Genomic DNA, 19768 nt, shown 5'->3' on the forward strand with positions numbered 1-19768 from the left:
AGACATTAGGCGTGGCTTCTGAGAAAACTGTCAAAATCAACGTCCCATTCCTCAGAGTAGTAATAGTAACCTTATGAAATATAGTTTATTTGGCTTTATTTTGTGTGTGTGTGAAAATAACACATTTTGAAATAAGAATATCATATATCACGAGCTTTCTCCTTTTTATAGTTGGTTCGCCAGCATATAATAACAATAAATAATAATAACAATAATACATTCGATTTGTACCGCACTTTTGATTTATAGTGAAACTGAAACTGCTACAGTATTAATAACATAGAACACACAACATAAAGAAAATAATAACAAGAAGCATTAAGATGAAAAAGCCTTCCTGAATAGAAAGATTAAGACCGCCCTTTATTTTTATTTTATCAATATTAATAAGGGACTAAAATTAAATGCAGCTAGGTTTTCGGAGTACACGTTTCTGAGCTGGTACTTTAAAGTATTTTGAATGAAATAAAACAAATTCCTACATGTATTATTCTGATGCGTGGCTCATACATTCAGAAAGAAAACAACCAATGAACACCTGTAACGTCAGACAACGATTGTCAGCGACCGGCCAATGAGTGCCATTTGGAGGCGGGACAACATGGCAGGAACTTACTGTACAGCAGTTAGCTCATGAGATATGAAACTGTAATGCTTTGAGGAGAAGGATTGTTTACCTTTGACGGAACTCGTATTTATAGACCTATTAAAATATTATTTGCATCTTACTAACATTTAATGTCGGGCATTAATACAAAAAGTGTCGGGGAAGATGTGTAGCTAACGTTAGCTGAGGAATGACAACAACGTGCTAACTTGGCTAACAAGTAAACACGCTGCTTCACGCTGGCGTAACACACAAACACACGCAAGTGAATGAAAGACAACGTGGCGTGAGGGTGCTTTAAGTTACCTCTAGGGGCCACAAACACTAAGGATGAAGAAGTGGCGAGAAGGGCAGCGACCGCACAGGCGACGAGGCGGCTCCCAACGCCACGGATGGTACAGAGGCAACCGGCAGAGATCAACACAGGACGAACAGTGGTGTGTTTAACGAAATACTGTCACATTTGTGTGGTGCTTAGTTTCAGAAATGTGATATGTGTCATAGTCAAAAACCTCAGTAACCGACATTCATTCTTTTGGTTAATATCAAGGACAATTATGTGTTTTATACCTGTTCACAGGTATGGGCATAATGATGCAGGGCCATCATATAGAGCATCTCAGAGAAGAGATGAAAACCAGTCTGCCTCTTCCTCCCCCTCCTCCTCCTCCTCCTCTTCTTCATCATCCTCATCTTCCTCCTCTAAGACCAGCAGTGCTGCACCAGGTCAGTACCAGACATCAGCCCCTCACCCTTGCTTGTTCAATGGCTGGTTTATTAATAATAATAAATTTAATTTGTACCACACTTTTCATTCATGGTTAAACTCAAAGTGCTACAGCATTAATAACATAGAACACACAACAAATAGAAAACAATAATAATAAGAGTTAGGATGAAAAAAGAAGTAAGATGAAAAAGCCTTCCTCAATAGAAAGGTGCAATTGGAAGTGTTAGTATCATCTTCTCTGGTGTCATGTCAGAAACAAAACTGAGATCTAAGCCATGACAAGTAACGTGCACAGTGTATTTGGTAGTTGCTCCGAACTGTCACAGTAACTAATTCTTCAACAGTGGTTTATATAGACTCATAGTGTCACTTGAAGACACTGTTAGAAACACAGAAAAATAAACTTGAACGGATGATTATGTTTGAAACCCTTGAAAAAAATCCCAATATTTAACATAATTGTAAATATTACATTACATTCATATCAAAAGCAAGTTACATTTTTTCCCATATACAATACACACAAAATTATAGGGAACAGTTTGGGGTTCAGTGTCTTCTTGTTCACGGACTCCTTGACAGGAGCAGTGTCCAACTTGAGCTGAAGTCGCCCCTAGTATTCCCACTATAAACTGAGTAACAGGCAGATGTAAATTAAATAGCTAGAAAAAAAGATAAGCATCAGTTGACCTCCTGTTCTTTCACCAGATCTGCCAGGTTTCTACTTTGACCCGGAGAAAAATCGTTACTTTCGCCTGCTGCCGGGGCACAACAACTGTAACCCTCTGACCAGAGAGCAGCTGCAGGAGAAAGAAAGGGAGAAACAAAGGAATAAGATGCTTGTAGAGGATGAAAAGCCCAGAAAAGTAAGTCTGTTGTGGGGATAATCATTTCCGTCTTTCTGCTTTTAGCATTATAACGTCAATTTCATATCCTTCAAGAGGAGTGGAGCAATCTGTGTCATATAATCATATGAGTCCAATTGAAAACTGTATTCTTGTAAACTGAGAAAAAGCATTTTGGCTATGACAAGAGGAACTGGCCTGATACTTTGGCCTGATTGCATGTTGCACACTAGAGTTCACTGTTTGTTGATTTCAGCAGAGGCAAGTGGGCCCCATATCTTGTGGTTTATTTCATTAGAAGAAATGCACATTTTATATCATAACAAAATAAGAGATAAATCATAACTAAACATCAGAGATTTGGCATTACACAGCTGGGAATGGTCCTAAATGTGCACACACACACACATTCTGTCAGCCTGGGTGAGTTTCATTGCTATTTAATGATGGGACATGTTGTATCATCTTCTCTATAGAAAGCACCAAGAGCAGGACTGAACACTTCACTGCTGCTGCAGAAAAGACATCTTGGCCTTTTACCTCAAAACTCCTATTGCAGGTATATATACATAGACACACAATTGTTTTCTTTATATTCTCAAGTCCCCACAGTAAGTTATACATTTCTGTGCCACAGCTGCAATACATTACAGAAAACAAAGTGTAACTGTAATGCTAATCAGTTCTGCATGTGCAGAGTGAATTTTCTTTGGAGCATTGCTGCCCCCTAATAATGATGCTAATAAAGTATGATTTGTGTTTCAAAAATAGTCATAAAACACTGTCAAAATATTTTTTTGTGAACAACAAATGCAATAATAACCCAAATGGTTTCTATTAATTTTTTTGGGCAAACATTGCTGTAAATAAATATGCAGACACGCATTGTCAGATAGGTCAGAGAAAGAGTGTAAATACTTTAGTGGACTATCTGCAGATAGGACTAGTCAGTGTTACCATGGTTACTGTGTGTGTGTGTGTGTGTCTCCAGGCTGGTCCATGAGGTGAAGGTCAGTGGAATGAGACGCCACAAACTAGAGATCCAGAGCACGGACAACAGCAACCCCAACACTGACAACTTCAGACTCATAGTGGTGAGAACACACATAACACACACACACACACACACACACACACACACACACTAGGGCTAATATACAACGTGATACTGTGATTCTTATAACTAATACTGCACTTGTGATAGATGCACCATGACATAATTTAGAGTTAGAAAAACTTTTTAAAATCTCAATCTTACCCCCCCAACCTCCTTTTCTTTCTCAGGGGGACTCGGCATGTGAGCAAGTGTTTACAGTCAATGATGTGTCTCACGGAGGCTGCAAGTACGGCATCATGAACTTCAGCAGCAGCAGCCGGGGTTCTCTGTCAGTGGAAATGTGTGACAACCTTTACTTCACCAACCGCAAGGTGGAAATATTTCACTGGAACTGGAGCACTGACTATGAATATGCACACATTTGTTGTACTCTACCATAACCCCGTTTTACCTTTCTAATTTAGCTGAATGTTTATTTTTAAAAAATGTAAATTAATCTCATAAGCTGAGACGTTTAACTGACTTCAGAACTGTTGAATCCACTTCAAATCCCTTCGTATATCTTGAAATAACAAGAAATCAGTTTTGTAGGTATCTAAAACGTTTTTTTGAACCACCTTATTTGTTTCCAACCTGCATTCTGTGAAGACCAACCGTACTCTGCCTCTGATTGGCTAGTACTTGTTGCCTTCGTTCGTTAGGTTTAGGCATGAGGAGTTAGATGGTTAGGGTAAGAATATCAGGGTAAGCCAATCAGAGGCAGAGTAGGATCGGGTCTCTGCAGAATGCAGGTGGGGGGAAAAAACAACGCTTTTTAACTCAACAGCAGTTAATTTTGACAATTATGCTTTGACTTAATGTGTTTCAGGTGAATTCCATCTGTTGGGCTTCAGTCAACTACCCAGACTCCCATGTGTTGTATCCTTCTTTATCTTTAGTAAAGCTCATGGTTGGTCCACCTAAAGTGTTGCTTTAGATTATTAGCAACACTCATTCGTTCTTTCTAATCCCTTATATGCATGATTTATATGTGTATTTTAGAACAGTGGTTCTCAAAGTGGGGTCTAGGGACCCCCAGGGATCCTTTAGGGGGTTCCAGGTGGTCCCAAGCAAAAGGGGGAATCATTTATTTTCACTATAATTTCATCCATAAGTAACACAGTGACAGAATGTATGACTGTTTTGGTCATGGGTTTCATACACTTTCTGTAATAAAACATCTAACAGCCAAAATCTTATCAGATGGGGGTCCGTGGTCCAATTTGTTTCAGTTTAGGGGTCCTTGATGTGAAAAAGTTTGAGAACCACTGCTTTAGACTATGTAAGATTTCCATTTGTTTTGAAAGGACAGGGCTTTTATTTAACAGGCTTTCCATTTGAAATGTGTCTCATCTCTGTCGAATGATTCCTAATGTCACACAGCAATATTTCACATAGATCGTCATCATTTTTGTTTTCCACAAACATCTTCTCAGCTCTCAGTGTTGTATTTTCCTTGACTGGGCCGACTGTCAGACTGTGTCTGGTGGGAGTGGCAGACACTCCTGGCTGTGTCAGTTTACTTCCTGCTTCCCTCTTCAGCAACTTCAACCCAGGTTAGATTAGTATTTTCACATTAGTCTATTATATTTTACTGGCAAGATTTTGTCAGAAAGCTTTGATTTAGAAGTGGCAGTTTCTCAGAATAATTATGATCCTTTTTAGTCCATGATCCCCTAAAAAAAGACTTCATGTTGGCTTGGTTTTGTTTACCTTCCTGTTTTCTCATTTCTCTTCTCTCATCCCTTCCCTCAGATCAGCCAGGGATGCTGTGTAGCTTCAAAATATCCTCAGCCTGGTCTTGTGCTTGGTGTCTCAACCCCCAGTTTGACAAGACCTTCAGCACTGGTCAGTCCGACCATCATCATTTTTCTTGCAACTCATAGTCAAATCAACTATAATCAATCATAATCACTGGCGTCTGTAAAGACGTAAGATTGTTTGCTTGGCTGGTGCTATGGGGTGTTTAACAATCTCCTAAATAACACTATGTTTGTTTGGGCAGAAACTAGGCTAAAGCAACACATACTGGAACCAAAATCGTATAATTTATCAGTCCAACTCGGGGTTCAAATTTGATTTGGAATACAGAGTAACCTAATCGCCGATCATTGATGTAGATGATTAAAATAATGACAGTATTAAAAAACTGATCTTGACAGGAGAGCTGGTTACAGGCCAGTCTTCTAATAAATGATTGTACATACAGTTCCTCTCCCTTGATTTCTAAGTCTAAAATAATGTGTTCTTGCATGTGTTGGCAGGCCTGTCTCGGAGGGTGATAGTGAAAGACGCAGAGACGGGACGAACGCAGACATACAGCGTTGGCAGCGACGTTTTGGCTCAGCAGTTTGCCCTCAGGGTGAGTCATCTGTTACATTAAAGCGATTAAAGCATGCTCGAGTTCACTTGGAATATGTTGTGATTTGGATTTAAATATGACTAAGGACAACATATGAGGGCAAAGAAATAAAAACACTTCTTTTTTTTTCCCCAGGTCCCTGTGCTGTTTAACGGCTGCCGATCGGGAGAGATCTTCAGCATTGACCTGCGGCAGCGAGGACGCAGAGATCAAAGCTGGAAAGCCAGTCGCTTCCATCAAGAATCTGCCATCACGTCTGTACGCGTCCTGCAGGATGAGAACTACCTGCTGGCTGCTGACATGTTGGGCCAGGTCAGGTTATTGCCTTGAAAACAAGAAAACTTATAAATTGTGGGTTCTGAATTTTAGATTTTTTTTTTTAGATTTGAGCCAAGGCTGTGGCTCAGAGGTAGAGCAGGTCGTCCACTAATTGGAAGATCGGCGGTTCGATCCCCGGCTCCTCCAGTCTGCATGTCGAAGTGTCCTTGGGAAATATTGTTCATGAAGGCTGTGCCATTGGTGTTTGAGTGTGTGTGAATGAGCATTAAAAAACTCCTGATGTTGGCATCTTGCATGGCAGCCTCTGCCATCAGTGTATGAATGTGTGTGTGAATGGGTGAATGTTGGCATGTAGTGTAATGCGCTTTGAGTGGTTGGAAGTCTAGAGAGGCGCAATATAAATGCAGCCCATTTACCATTACCACAACACAATTACCCTAATCCAAACTTCAGTGCGGGATCCAAGTCAAATTCCAGGATTATTCAAAATAACATTTATGCTACATGAATGTTATTATTACTGCACTGACTTTGTGTGTTTTCTTTATTTGTGTGCAGATCAAGCTGTGGGATGTGCGTGTGACAAAGCCAGTGCAGGACTACAAAGGACACTATAATGAGCATGCCTATCTTCCCATTCATGTCAATGAGCCTGAGGGACTTTTGTTGGCAGGTAAGAGAGGATAAAACGTTCTAGCTTCCCCAGTTTTGCTGTTAAACTGACTTGGTCAAAGAGAACCCAGGTTTACATATGAAGTCTATCAAAGATACACCTCATCTATATATCATATTTCAGAGATAGTTTGACAGGATTGAAACCTGCCAAAGATGTCTTAACTCTCCTCAGCTTCTCTCCCAAGGTGCTTTCCAACTCCAAATGGAAAAACTTATTTTTTCTTTCCGCAGTGGGTCAGGATTGCTACACAAGGTTATGGAGCCTGAAGGACGGCCACCTTCTGAGGACCATCCCGTCACCCCACCCGGCCGCGAACGACCTGATTCCAAGCGTCGTCTTCTCTTCAAATCTGGGCGGATGCAAGGGGCTTCCCGGCCTGCTGATGGCTGTCAAACACGACCTGTACTACTTCCCATACAACACCGACTACCAGGACGGAGGAGAGCTGCAGGCTGGATGTTAGGAAGAGACTGAAAGTGCTTTCTGCCACAAACTGTTACTTACATATCTAATAGGTATTGTAAGATTTGAAGGGTTTGGCTGGATAAAGATGTGATGTGACTATTTAACCCAACAGCCAGTATGCAGTTAATGTTCAAGAGGTTATAACGGACTTCTGATTGGGAAGACCTCCTTGATGTTGCATTGTAGTCTCAGGGGAATGTTATTTTTCACACGTATTTGTGCCAAAAGGAAACAGAAGTGCTGCATTCAAGAGTGCACACAACTACTACAGTTGGCTTACTGTCACCTTTAGAAGTGCACTTACATGATCGACTTAAATTTTTAATGGAAAATTAGGACGTTGCTGATCTAAATTTGAAAAGGACAAGACTGTGTTTACTCTATAACTCAGAACAGTTTTAATTGTTGAATGATATTCTCAAAATCATTAAACACAGTGACCTGTTGAATTGTATTTGTTCCTAAATGACACACACACACAGACTGTTGAGTTTCTGCAGTTTAATACATATTCTATGAGCATACATGAACATAAAGGTATTGATTTGTTCCGTGTGATATCTGTAGTCACTGAACATCTGTCTGAGATAGAACAGCGATAATGTCTGTGATTTCAGCTTATTTGTTGACATCATAATCAACTCTCCCAGTTGACAAAAAACCTCCACTACAGTCAGATCTCACAATGCAGAGGCGTCCAGTAGAGAGCCGGACCGTAACATATGTTGTATTTGTCAGATATTTGTCAGGTAGTGTCTTTTTGCAGTAAAGACAACCTTGAATGTAACTTAACTTGTTGCTGCTGCTCATTAAATGCTCCTAACTAACTAGCTACACAGCCTGAGTTGACAGATTAAAGGATTATTCTTCTAATTATCTCCCGTATTGAGGGGCCAGCCTCAAAAATAGTTTTAAGTCTTTTTCCGCACCATATTCCTACTGTGAGCCAGCCACTATATAAAAGCAGTTTGTTGCATTTCATCCCACGTCAGTCAGATTTGTTAACAGAAAGTAGTTTTGACATAATTAAAAACAAAACAAGGCCATTTAAAAATTTCCCTATTAAAGTAAACGTTTTTCCCCATATATGTATATTATATGTAAAATTTAAACAGTCAATGTAGACAGCATTATTAAGGCTGTTCTATGATAACCCGCCAATCCAAATGCACAAACAACCATAAAGGGATTATGTAGTTATTACTATTAAGTAGTTATTACTAAGTAATTATATACGTTGGAATGCATCTCTGTGCTACAGTACACCAGTGGCCGCTGAATCCTCCCGAAGCCAAAGAGTGACAGGAAAGCTAAAGCGTGCAGGGGTGAAGCAGAGGAAAATACAGTAGACCCACTCAAACATGGATCAGAATGCATTTTTCCGAATGCTACATCCAGGATACCTGCAGAAACAATCTTAGAATAAAAGTGCTGGAAACAGTATAAGATGCTATGTCAGTAACGCTATTACTAAATGGTTTACATGTTTATCCCCAGACTACAAAAAGGTGCTAATTGTACTAGTGGGTCACACTGAGAGGGATTGTCAAAGGGGTCAGTGTTTCATGTGCATTATTACAAATCTGAAAAGATCAAAAGGGGTACATGAAAATTTACCTGAACTCAATTGCAAGCAAGCATTTACAATACTCAGTTTCATATCTCTCTGAGTGGTTTCATCTCTTTCCTTCTTGATATTCAAGTTTCACTCTGACTGGTATTCTTCACAGTGTAAAATGTAGGCATATTAAAGTGAAATAGCATCACAGGACTGAAAAGTGAGGACAGCGTTAAAAAAAACGAGGTCCAACCTGCCACAGACAGTCTAGTGACAGCCGCTCAAATGCCACTAAAAACAACAGGGGAGCCTGTAAGCCGGAGACGAGGGGTCAAAAAGTCAAAAATGTCAGTTCCAGTTTCCATAGAGGCCGGCGTGTGTAACCGTTCTCTCTTTGACTCCAGCTGCTCTTCCTGCTAGAGCTCCCCAGGTTTTTGGTTGCAGCCGTTGCAGACCCTCACCGGATGATCCCAGCCGCGGGAGGGCACGGCGCGTCGCTCCTGGGAGCAGTCTTCACACACGCCCTGACCGCAGGCGCGACAGTGATGGATGGAGAGACGAGGGGAGAACTCCCTCTGGCACTCGCAGCAAGAGTGGATGTCCTGATCTGGGACCCAGTAGGCCGGGCGTGCTGCGTCTTTCACCAGGCCTGGACACACAGGAGAGGAAGCAGCAGCTGTTAATATGAGTCTCAGCAGCCATTGACTGATGAAACAATTATGACTTCTTCAGTTAGGGGAATTATAATAATATGTTGTCAAAACTAGCATTAGAAAGTGCTTCACAACCAACACACAAAACAACAATAAAATACAGTCATGTACGAACAAACAAGGCAAGCACAAGGAACAAATGAACAAAACCCAAAAACAATGGATGACTAAAAACCACAAACAAAACACCAGGGACAAAATGCAAAAACAACGGGCGAACTGAAAACCCAAAATAGAGCAGTGCAAAACCAAAGCACAACGCCAAGAACAAAGCACAGCACAACACAACAGTCGAATAAAAATAAGCAGAAAAATCAAAGAAAAATCATAAGAAAAGGCTTTCGGTAAAAATAAGTCTTCAAAAGTGATTTAAAAGAAAAAGGATCTCAGGCTGCTTGAAATGTTTTTAATGGCAATTAAACTTTTTCTCCAATATCATTCAGACCTGTTTTTATAGGAGTTAACTGACTGTTTTCACTGTTGAACAATAGTTGACTGGAGTGAAGTGATCTTTATCTGCATCGTTGTGATAATGCTCACCGAGAGGTATGTCGATAGCACCGACTACAGCTCCTAGAGTGTTCTGAACTGCCTCCCCAACCTTCCTGGCTATCAGGGTGCCTCCCTCCTCCTCCAAGGCAGCATCCAGCAACTCTGCAACAGGGGAAACATGCACATCAAGTCACACACATTGCAGACACACCCATGTATTTTGTTAGCTGTTTAGTTTTGTTTGTATGCATATGTACGTATGTGTGGATGTACGTAGATGTTGGGTGCATGTACTGTGCAGATGAATCTACTTGATGCACACACACACACGCACTGCAGAAACAATTTACCCATCGAAGACAATAGAGTTTGTCTTTCATATCTGAGTGACTTCAAAAGCTCCAAACGCATACCAGTTGGGATTCCCCTGTTGTGGAAACATGCATCGCAGACACGAACGGGAGCAAGGCCCCAGCCCCTCTCCGGGACCGGCCGGGTTTTAGAGGAGCAGGCATCACAGAAACCCTCTCCACAGGCACGGCAGTGGTGCTTGGTGTCATTGGCCTGGAACTCTTCCCCACATTTATGGCATTTCTACAAAACACACATTCGGGATTACATGAATCTATTTTCAATTGATAAAAAAAAACAACAACTTTGACAACTGACATAATAAAAAGTTTCGGTATGTGCAAGAATTGTTTTTTAGCCTTTTGTGGTTAAAACCTCTAAAAAGGACATAATGTCTGATTTTTCTTATTGGAAGTATGATTTGTCTCTCAGCCATCTGTCCTCATTTTCACCCTCACCACTGCTGCATCTAAGCAACAAATGTTCCTCTTGAAAAAATCGCATCTTTGTTTTAAATTTTGCATAATTACTGCATGTTTCAAACTGCTAAATGATTCTGTAGAAACTGATTTAACTGTTAAGCGTCAAATAACTTGAGTAAAAATGCTAAACCGAGTTCATTCAGACTCTGAACTGTGTATCAAGTTGGGTTTTACTGAAATGAATGACAACCTAGGACTCTATAGCCCCTCATTTGCTCTAGGCTGGTGGTTCTCAAAGTGGGCTCTAGGGTTGTGGATGTGTGAGAACCTGCATGCACTCATGGTTTTGTTGCTTTCTCTGGCATTGAGTTTTTTTTTTTACTTTGTGTTTGTATATTTTTCTAGTTTTGGTTCAATTCTAGTTATGTACCAGGATAAGAGAGTTGGGTTTCCAGTAGGTGGGAGCAATCTGGTCAGTGAGCCAGGAGGTAACTGCTTTGGCAGGCTTGACGCTGAGTTCAGACACGGACTGAGAAATGTATTTCACTCCATCCAGCAACCTCTGTGCAGCATTGTTGTTGTCTTTCAAAAAACCATCAGACTGAAAAGCAGACAAGAGGAGAGCAAAGAGTACATACTTATAACAAAGCTTCTGATGCGCATATCATACTGTACCTTGTATATATAGTTAATTTAACATTAATTGTGTTGGTTAAGTATTTCAGTGATGATACTACATGTGTGCTTCACTCTCACAGACTTGTATTGTGACAGAAATACAATAATTTGACACTGTTGATTTATGTTTGACATTTATACTCATTTTGCTCCCTTTTCATCAATATTATAACATGAAACTAGTTATTCTGGGCATCTATATATGACCAACTGGCAAGAATTAACTGAAAATGCAGCTCACAATGGACTTGACAACATTCATTTGACTTAAAACCTGAAATCTTGGCTTGCAACTTTGTTTAATTGGTTTAAGCAGAATCTCATTTAGGCTGTTCTGCTGCAGCCTTACCCCGGGCCAGATGTGCTGGATCTCTGTTCTGACCACTGTTTCCACTGGGTCCTGGTTTCCATACCAGTACTGCCTGCTTCTGTAAATCACTGCACAGTTGGGGCACTCGATTACATACCTGGACAAAGATGAAATAAACTCAGTACCAGTATGATGGATTATGATTATGTCGCTTTAGAGCTTTTTACATGTATTATAACCTGCTTACATGTAAAAACCAAATACAATACATTTGTCATAGCATTTCCTGTTATAACTGAACAAGCTAAAAGTCAATGAGTACAATGTTCCAATTTTACACGTGGGTTGATCACGCTTAGAGGTTTTTTCCAGTTTTTCACCTTAATGAATGACTATGTCTCCGATCATTTGTGTTAGCAAGGAAGTCATTTCCAGTCATTGTCCAAATGGTTCTGTGGCAGCTGGACTCACCCAGACCAGGCGTAGATGGCCAAACCAAACCACGGTGAGTCAGACGAGGCTGTCGTTTTAGGAACCACTATTACCTCCTTCCCTCCCTCGTAGCAGGCCTGAGAGGTTCAACACATACACTCAGAACCACATCAAGCAGGCTAATTCACTGTGTGCATGTGTGTTTGTACTTGCCTTGCAAGTGTAGATGCGGTTGTCGTACTGCGCAGAGTAGCGGCATCGATGTTTTGCTTCGTGGTCGAGTCCCTCCTTTAGGTGATTCATGCTTTTCTTACAGCCTGAACTGAAAATGGGAGCAAACCGAGTCAAAGGCCAGAATTTGTTTGCTTGCAAATATTAAAGGGATAAAAATAACGATGGTTCTTTGAGGGTCCTGACTTTTTAAAAAAATGATTCAAATGAAATGCTGTTGAATTACTTTATCATTTAATAATGAGATCATTTACTTGTTCATTTACACCTCATTTGAATGTTGTTGCTCATGGATCCCCCTAAATAAAGTCACTAATGAACAGGTATAATGTTTTGCTCATGATAAAATCAGACTTAGCTGCCATATACTTGTAAAATAAAAAAAGCTAAATCGATTTAATCGTAGCTTCATAAAACCAGAAGCCAGCATGTGAACCTTCATCATACCTCAGCAGGCCGCTGTAACATCTGAGAATGTTCATTTGAATGAATGTCATATTTGTTTTTTCAGTATAATGAATGCTCATTTCTGCTTTTTGATAATGAACTGCAATTGTTGCAGCAAGGAGAGAGACACATACCCACAGCTGAGGCAGAGGCTGGAGCAGGTGAAATATTCATCTGGAAAGAAGGAGTTACTGGTCATGTGCTCGTCTGGAATCTCCCCACTGAAACGTTCGCTCAGGGCCTGATGGAAGGAGTTACGGGGAGAGATTAAGGGATAGGAAGAGTCAATAACATTAACTGTAGATCATGATGGCTTTACAGTGTCAGCTGAATGCATTAAATCACATGATAAAATGTCCAGATGCGTGACTATACAACCCAGACTTACTAATTTAGAGTTGCTGCACACTTTTTGAAAACAAATTTGATGCTTTTTTTCAAGACCTCGACAGAGAAAATTTAATACCCTGTCCACAGCAGAACGAATGCACATTAGAGCTGAGCTTTATGTTTGAAATCAACTTGACAATATTAACAGGGATATTTTCCTGGATATTTTTGTATCTCCATATAACAATCTAAACTGTGTCCCACTGTTATGCTTGGCATTAGATAAAACTCTTTGTGTTAAATGAAACAATTTTAATTTAAAAATTATATTTTAATTACAATTTGCTTGGAATCGTTCTTGGACTCACAGAGTCGACTATAGTTAATTCTCTCCATTAAGATACATATACATTACAGTATATCTTATCATGTATATCAGTCTTTCATTCACTTAAGCAGCCCATTAAATCTGTAAACACCAGCTAAGCGGTCAGCAAGTTCTCCTTCATGTTTGCCGTTGCAGCTCCGCACCAAAAAACATCATTATCCAGATTCTAGCAACTATCAGAGGACTATAACAGAGGACTTTGTGTCGTCTCTGAACCCCCTGGCTAACTGTCTTTAGCTGAGCATCATCTGTACTGTTTGTGTTCTTCTTTAATCCTGTTACCTTCGTCAGAGCAGGTGGCGGCCTGTGGAGCACTGATCAAAACATGACCGGAAAACGAAAAGAAGGAGCTGGACTGGACTGAGTCATGACTGAAGACCAAACCATATTTAAATAAGTGAATTCTGGAGGAGATATTTCTCATGCAATTAGGCATCACCTCAAATTTAAGACCTACCATAACTCAAATAAGACTTTTTAAGATACCTTAAATTCTGACAATCTAATTTAAGACTTCCGCGGGAACACTGTACATCAATCAAGCATTCCTACCTGCAGAGCCTTGTAGATGACACTGGCAGAACGAGGCGAACGGGTGGTGTTGTTGTCCAGCTGCTGCTCCAGGTTGCGCAGCAGACCACTGAAGTCTGTAGGGGGGTTGTAGGTTCGAGTTCCACGGTACTGGACGGAGCTAAATGCTTCAGGAAATAGACCCAGTTTCCTGAAACGCTCCTGGAGCAGACGATCTGCCGATTCAGACGGTTTGTCTAGAGACACAGAACAAATAATGTCACAGACCGAAAAGGGCGTGAAGGAGAAGAAGCATCTTTAATGATGACATGATTTGATTTACCCGATCCTAACAGCTTTGTGTGGACAGTCTCATGGAAGATGATGACAGCAGGGCCCAGAGTGGACAAAGGAACATCTAGACCACAGCGGGTGGTAGTGGCTTTTAGCTCCCTGGTGAAATGTTTAAGGTAGGCATCTGAGGCATCACCGAGAAACTTGAAGAGATCGTCATGGAGACGGTCGGCGTGGGTACGATAGATGACCACATCAGAGATAGCCAGGACCTTGAGGAGCAGCCGGGTTCGCTGGCCTTGGTTGGCTCCTGATTACCAGTGAAAAGAGAATAGTAAATACCTGAAATATTTGTTTAAGCTTAAGTGGTAATTGTGAAAACAGAAACCTGCTATCTTTGTTTATATTATACAACTGAGCAAACACATTATTTGTCACATACCAGCTCCGAGTAGTCCCTCTGTGTCGATGACTACCACCTGGTGCACAGGGTCCATAGCTGCCCACACACCCACCGTGCAGGACTCTTGAGTGGGGGAGGTCTTGAACACTTCTCTCCCAAGGAAAAATGTATGGTTCAGAGTGTGAGACTTGCCCTCCCCAGTGTTTCCAAAGATGGAGACCACCTTGAGGAGCTCATCTGGTCTGCAATCCAGTCTGCTCACAAACTCCTCTTCATCCTTCACCTGAGAATCCACACAAGACAAACCCCATTGTCATGACATCACATTAATACAAGGTGCTATGAAAAGTTTTAAAGGTTTTTTCCAGGCACTTACACGCATCTCCTCCTTCTCATCCACCAAAAGGAAGCTGCACACTTTCTCCAGCTTGGCTTTCAGGATCTCAATCTCTGACTCCCCAGCCGTCACATTGTTCTCGTGGGGAGCTTTGGCTGGAGGGTAGGGTGTCAGCGGGTGCTTTCTCTTGTTAACTCCGCTGTGGGTGCGTTTCTGGCAGTCCAGACACAGGTTGATCTTACAACCCTGGCAGCGCACCACCGCTCTGAGCCGTCCACCGTTGGCAGAGCAGCTGCTGTCACCTTTGCATGAATCACAGAAAGGAACGTGGCCTGGCGCAATCTTGACCCGGTCATGATTCCTCATCCGCTCCTGGCGATGGAGCTCCAGTTCACAACGGGCACACTGCAAGCTGCCGCATTCATCACATTCAAACGCAGCCTCATCGGAACCCCCACAGGCATAGCTCTCCTGACAGACTAGGATTGTGTTCATTTCTTTATCTACAGCTGGACCTTGACCACTAATCTCAAACCTCACAGGTCAGTACAATACCCTCGGTGTTGATAACAGACGGGAACTATGACTGAGAGTAGAGCTGGTCAATATGGACAAAATCAAATGTCACAATATTTTTAGCCAAATATCTCAATATTGATATTTTGACAGTATTGTAGGGATTGGTCCTTTCACAAAATATTTACACAATGAGATTTTTGATAAATAATCATCTGTAATGTGGATATAATGACTAAATGGGTGAAGGCAAATAATAAAACAGCTAGAACAGTCTGGTAAGTTCAGAAAATGACATCACTTTAGTGTAATACAGCCTTTAAAACCAGGAAAAGACTAAACTTATGCCATATCACGATATTACAATATCTAGTCTCATATCACGATATCGATATAATAATGATATACTGCCCAGCCCTTACTAAGAGTAATTAGGATTGCAAAAGCAATGTAGTGGAAGACACAAGATTATGGCACTGTTAAGTAAATCTCTACAATCACATGTGATACAACCTTTTTTTGATCAAACGCTCCTAAAAGCCAATTCACTTATGTGCAATACTGTCGAATCATGTGCTATGAGATTATCAGATGATATGAGCACAAATTATTTCTGCTAACTATCAATAAGGGCATTCAGTCTGTAGTAAAGCAAGTCCAGGCAGCAATATCAAACACACATGCCCAGATATGTATGTTATTACTTTATGTTCTTTGGCACAACAGTTTGCTAGCCAACATTATCTACCCAGCATCCCTTGTCTTGATTTAGTAATACTATACAGATCAGATGAGTTGCTCCTTAAGAAGGTACGTTAGCCCGGTATGCTCATCCCTTTGGCTTAAAAATACGCTAAGAAACTCGGTAACTAATAATTTCATCTACCATTAGCTAAACAAAGAGACACACTGCTGAAAAAAAACAACCTTCATTTCAGTCAACTGACCTAGCAGTGGCTGCCAGTCCGACCGACGTCGACTGACTCGTTAAGTAAAACGCTGCCTCAGCACAGTCTAAAACTGGACACGTAGACTATCTAATAACACACCGCCGACTGACACACACAGCTAACGTTGGTGGAAAAAGTCAGCTGGCTTGAGCAGTTTTGTGTCAGACTCCTGTAGATGTTGTTGCTCTCACACCAGCTGATCGGCTTGTTTTTATCCAGAGGTCAAAAGTCATTACAAACACAATGCATTTTGGGAAATGAAGGACCATGGAGTAGCGTGGAATGACAAGCATTAAACCACTGCGTGTTATTCTATTTAAACCGTTGTCTTCTTGTTTTATATTATCTATACTAACTTTTACTTTCCGAATGGTTTCTATAGTTAGCTTAACAAAAGCTACTCGGCTACTTACAGAGAGCGTAATAACGGCTGCCCATAATGCTGCGCACCTTCCAGCTGCTATTGGGTCCGCTTGTATTTGTCGTCAGCGTACACCGAAGCTAACCCGGGTGGACGGAGACAGCACTTGATATACTAGCACAGCGTGTTAATATCAAGCACTGTGTCATATATAGTTTATTATTAGATATATTAAATATTTGAAAGCCTCTTGTTGTTGTGAGTTTACTACTGTGCGTTGCTTATTGCACTTTAATTAAGCCACTTCAATTGATAAGCACGGACGACCCGGTGTTAATAACGAGTGTACCCAATGTGAGGCTTGATTTTGGCATCACTTCGGTTGTATTTATTCCGGGTATTCACTAGTGATGTTGTTTCTTTTCTTATATTCTATTTAATTGCAGTAATTTAGCATTGTATGCATGCAGTCATGTTTTCCTAATTCGCGTCGCAAAGAAAGCACAACTTTATATCTTCATACGCCGCTGACCTTGCCTGTTCACGGATAGCTAACGTTAGCTCATTGCTAACCTAGCAACAGTGTTAGGTCGGAGAGTTCAATCAATGCTCGCCTTTCTACTTTACTCTCCGCGTTTGTATTGTGTGCGTGTATGATGGAGGACGAAACCTTCACCGACATCAGTGGCAAAGCCATATCTCTGGACTGTCAGAGTCACTCCAGCTTTTGCAGGGAGTTCACTGTCAGCTCCCCCAAAGTGTCCATCGGCAAAGTGATGGCGTACACCTGCTCTGTGTGGCTTTTCGCATACGCCGTGTTCTTCTTCACACAGGTATGACTAATCCGTCGATTTAGTGTAAAATTGTTATTATAGAATCGAAATACAACGTTTCTGTGTGTCCGATAGTTTTCCCTGCCCATAAAAATATAATTTAACTTAATGATAAAATGTATTTAAACGGTTCTAGATGAGTAAAAACTCAACTGAAATACTTGTTAGTATATAAAAGCACCAATGGTCATATTGCCACATAATTGATATGTCACATCAGGCATTCAGACAAAAAATATTGCATTATTTGATTTTTTTTTTTGTGAGTGTTGTCCAGGGCTAATAACAATTATTTACTTACCCATGATACTAAAGATGCACCGATATGGATACCGGATATTTGTCTGATACTGACTTAAATAGCTGGACTGTTATCTGTGACAATGGGTCAGATACCGTTATTTTAATAAAAAAAAATAACTCAGTAAATTTATATGCCTTACACCTAAAGAATGATCACAGTCTCTTCCACACATTGAGGCATACAGCTTATTAAACACTGGTATCGGATTGGTACTCAATATCGGCTGATACCCAAAGCCCAGGTATCAGTATCGGGACTGAAAAAGTCTGATTGGTGCATCCCAAAAGATGCTGTTTTAATTGTTACTGATGGTCTATCCTTTTTGTTCGTATGTTGAATATAATGATTCATATAAACACACATGTTGAAATATCTTCCCTCTCTCGCAGAACACTGCTGTTCTGTCCAGCGCTATACTCATCACCCTGGTCGGCATGATGCTTCACATCCACTTTGTGAAGGTGGACCATGAGTCCCTGCTGGTCATTGGCTCCTTAGGCATTCAGGTGTCCTCCAGCTACGCCTCAGGACGTGAGACAACCAGTTTCATTGAGATGAGCAAGATCAAGGACATTGTCATCAATGAAGCTATTTACATGGTAATTGAAGAAACGTATAGGCCTGTGTGCAAATGTATAGTAGTTATATCGTTATTCTATATTATTCACACTACAGTCATATCAGTTTATACTTTTTATAAGATGAGTGGATTGATGTTTAACATTTTTATTCCAGCATCAGATCATCTACTACCTTTGTGTGCTGTTGAAGGACTCTTCAGACCCTAATGCAGTGTCAAGTGTGGTGCCATTGTTTCAGGTGAGGATGAATGCAAGGTGTTCTGATATCTCAAAAGGCAACTTGCTTTTGGTGTTTCTCTTCCTCCTGTATAAAATATAATATTAATCATAATTATAAGAAGAACTTGTTTCTAATTTATGTCCTTTCTTTATCTTTCAGAGTTCGAAGCCGAGGCTGAACTGCTTGGTTAAGGTTTACAAAAGCTGTCAGGAGATTCTTTCAAAGTGCTGACGTCATACACCGAGCAATGTTTCTGGTCATGCAACATGTCTTCAATATTTTCTTGCAAAAGGGGGGGGGGGGGTATTTTGGTACATCCGTACTGTGATTTGATGCATTGTGTATTTTTCATGGTAATTTTCTATTTCTCCTTTTCTCACCTGTATGTTGAAACACACACAAGATGAGAATGTAATCTGTTAGATACCAAAGAAAGTGCTACCACATTTTAGAAAGAAAAATATTAGTTTTATAATGACTTTATGATGTACTTTGTTGTATAGTTACTTGAATAATATATGAAAAATAGCTCTAGTCTTAGATCACCTGTTTAAACCTTAACAGTCTGACCTTGTAACTGACACTGTATTGAATGATAGAAACCATATTTAAGATTTTTGCTTTCTAACTTATTTATGAATTTAGTTTTCAAGTGACTTATTATGCCAATTTCTGTATTCTGTCCGAATCTGTATTCTGTATCCACACTGTATGTTTTTGGATGAAAACCATTTTTTTTGTTACAAAATATCAAAAAGTCTTGATTACTGTTGCTGATACACCCATTATTTACCAGCATTGGTAGATAGTTTATATGCGGTTCTTGTGTTTTTGAGGAGCTTTACTTTCCTTCCCCTGTAGGGGGCAGCACCACACTGGCTCATTCATTTATCCAAACTGTTGAAAATCGAAGTAATGACTCAGCTCTGTTTGATAGTCCCCTTATGTAAACTGGTTTTAATGACAGAAGGAGAATGCTTTTGATTATATATATTATAGTATATAAAAGCTGAAAGTTTTAGAAGTGGTATAAACAGATGTATGAAT

At 40.5% G+C, this 19768-nt stretch overlaps 3 protein-coding genes across 6 annotated transcripts; 2 read left to right on the forward strand and 1 right to left on the reverse strand.

Moving 5' to 3' along the window:
- The first annotated feature begins 570 nt into the window (after window positions 1–570).
- On the forward strand, window positions 571–7509 carry wdr21 (WD repeat domain 21). Of its 2 annotated transcripts, XM_044376147.1 has the most exons (13): window positions 571–1044; window positions 1188–1333; window positions 2046–2203; window positions 2659–2741; window positions 3174–3276; window positions 3467–3610; window positions 4108–4157; window positions 4755–4834; window positions 5034–5126; window positions 5543–5640; window positions 5776–5952; window positions 6478–6592; window positions 6826–7509. In XM_044376147.1, exons 1-13 carry the CDS (start codon window positions 938–940, stop codon window positions 7056–7058), a joined length of 1587 nt encoding a protein of 528 aa, XP_044232082.1. In that variant the 5' UTR covers window positions 571–937; the 3' UTR covers window positions 7059–7509. The 2 variants fall into 2 exon arrangements, with proteins under 2 accessions (XP_044232082.1, XP_044232084.1); XM_044376149.1 differs by lacking the exons at window positions 571–1044; window positions 1188–1333 and having other exon boundaries at window positions 2116–2207.
- A 37-nt stretch (window positions 7510–7546) lies between these two features.
- Window positions 7547–16873, reverse strand: zfyve1 (zinc finger, FYVE domain containing 1). 3 transcript variants are annotated; one of them, XM_044376146.1, is made up of 13 exons: window positions 16836–16873; window positions 14996–15368; window positions 14659–14902; window positions 14266–14526; window positions 13965–14179; window positions 12829–12935; window positions 12230–12338; window positions 12056–12153; window positions 11624–11741; window positions 11027–11197; window positions 10237–10417; window positions 9872–9985; window positions 7547–9267 (listed from the first exon to the last, which is right to left on the reverse strand). In XM_044376146.1, exons 2-13 carry the CDS (start codon window positions 15320–15322, stop codon window positions 9035–9037), a joined length of 2178 nt encoding a protein of 725 aa, XP_044232081.1. In that variant the 5' UTR covers window positions 15323–15368; window positions 16836–16873; the 3' UTR covers window positions 7547–9034. The 3 variants fall into 3 exon arrangements, with proteins under 3 accessions (XP_044232081.1, XP_044232080.1, XP_044232079.1); XM_044376145.1 differs by lacking the exon at window positions 16836–16873 and adding an exon at window positions 16420–16828; XM_044376144.1 differs by lacking the exon at window positions 16836–16873 and having other exon boundaries at window positions 14996–15716.
- A 259-nt stretch (window positions 16874–17132) lies between these two features.
- pigh (phosphatidylinositol glycan anchor biosynthesis, class H) lies at window positions 17133–19493 on the forward strand. The gene is made up of 4 exons (XM_044376152.1): window positions 17133–17616; window positions 18310–18519; window positions 18656–18739; window positions 18881–19493. Exons 1-4 carry the CDS (start codon window positions 17437–17439, stop codon window positions 18950–18952), a joined length of 546 nt encoding a protein of 181 aa, XP_044232087.1. The 5' UTR covers window positions 17133–17436; the 3' UTR covers window positions 18953–19493.
- Window positions 19494–19768: the final 275 nt, after the last annotated feature.

Source organism: Thunnus albacares, chromosome 16 (assembly GCF_914725855.1).
Source record: "Thunnus albacares chromosome 16, fThuAlb1.1, whole genome shotgun sequence".
In the NCBI taxonomy this organism is placed as follows: domain Eukaryota; kingdom Metazoa; phylum Chordata; class Actinopteri; order Scombriformes; family Scombridae; genus Thunnus; species Thunnus albacares.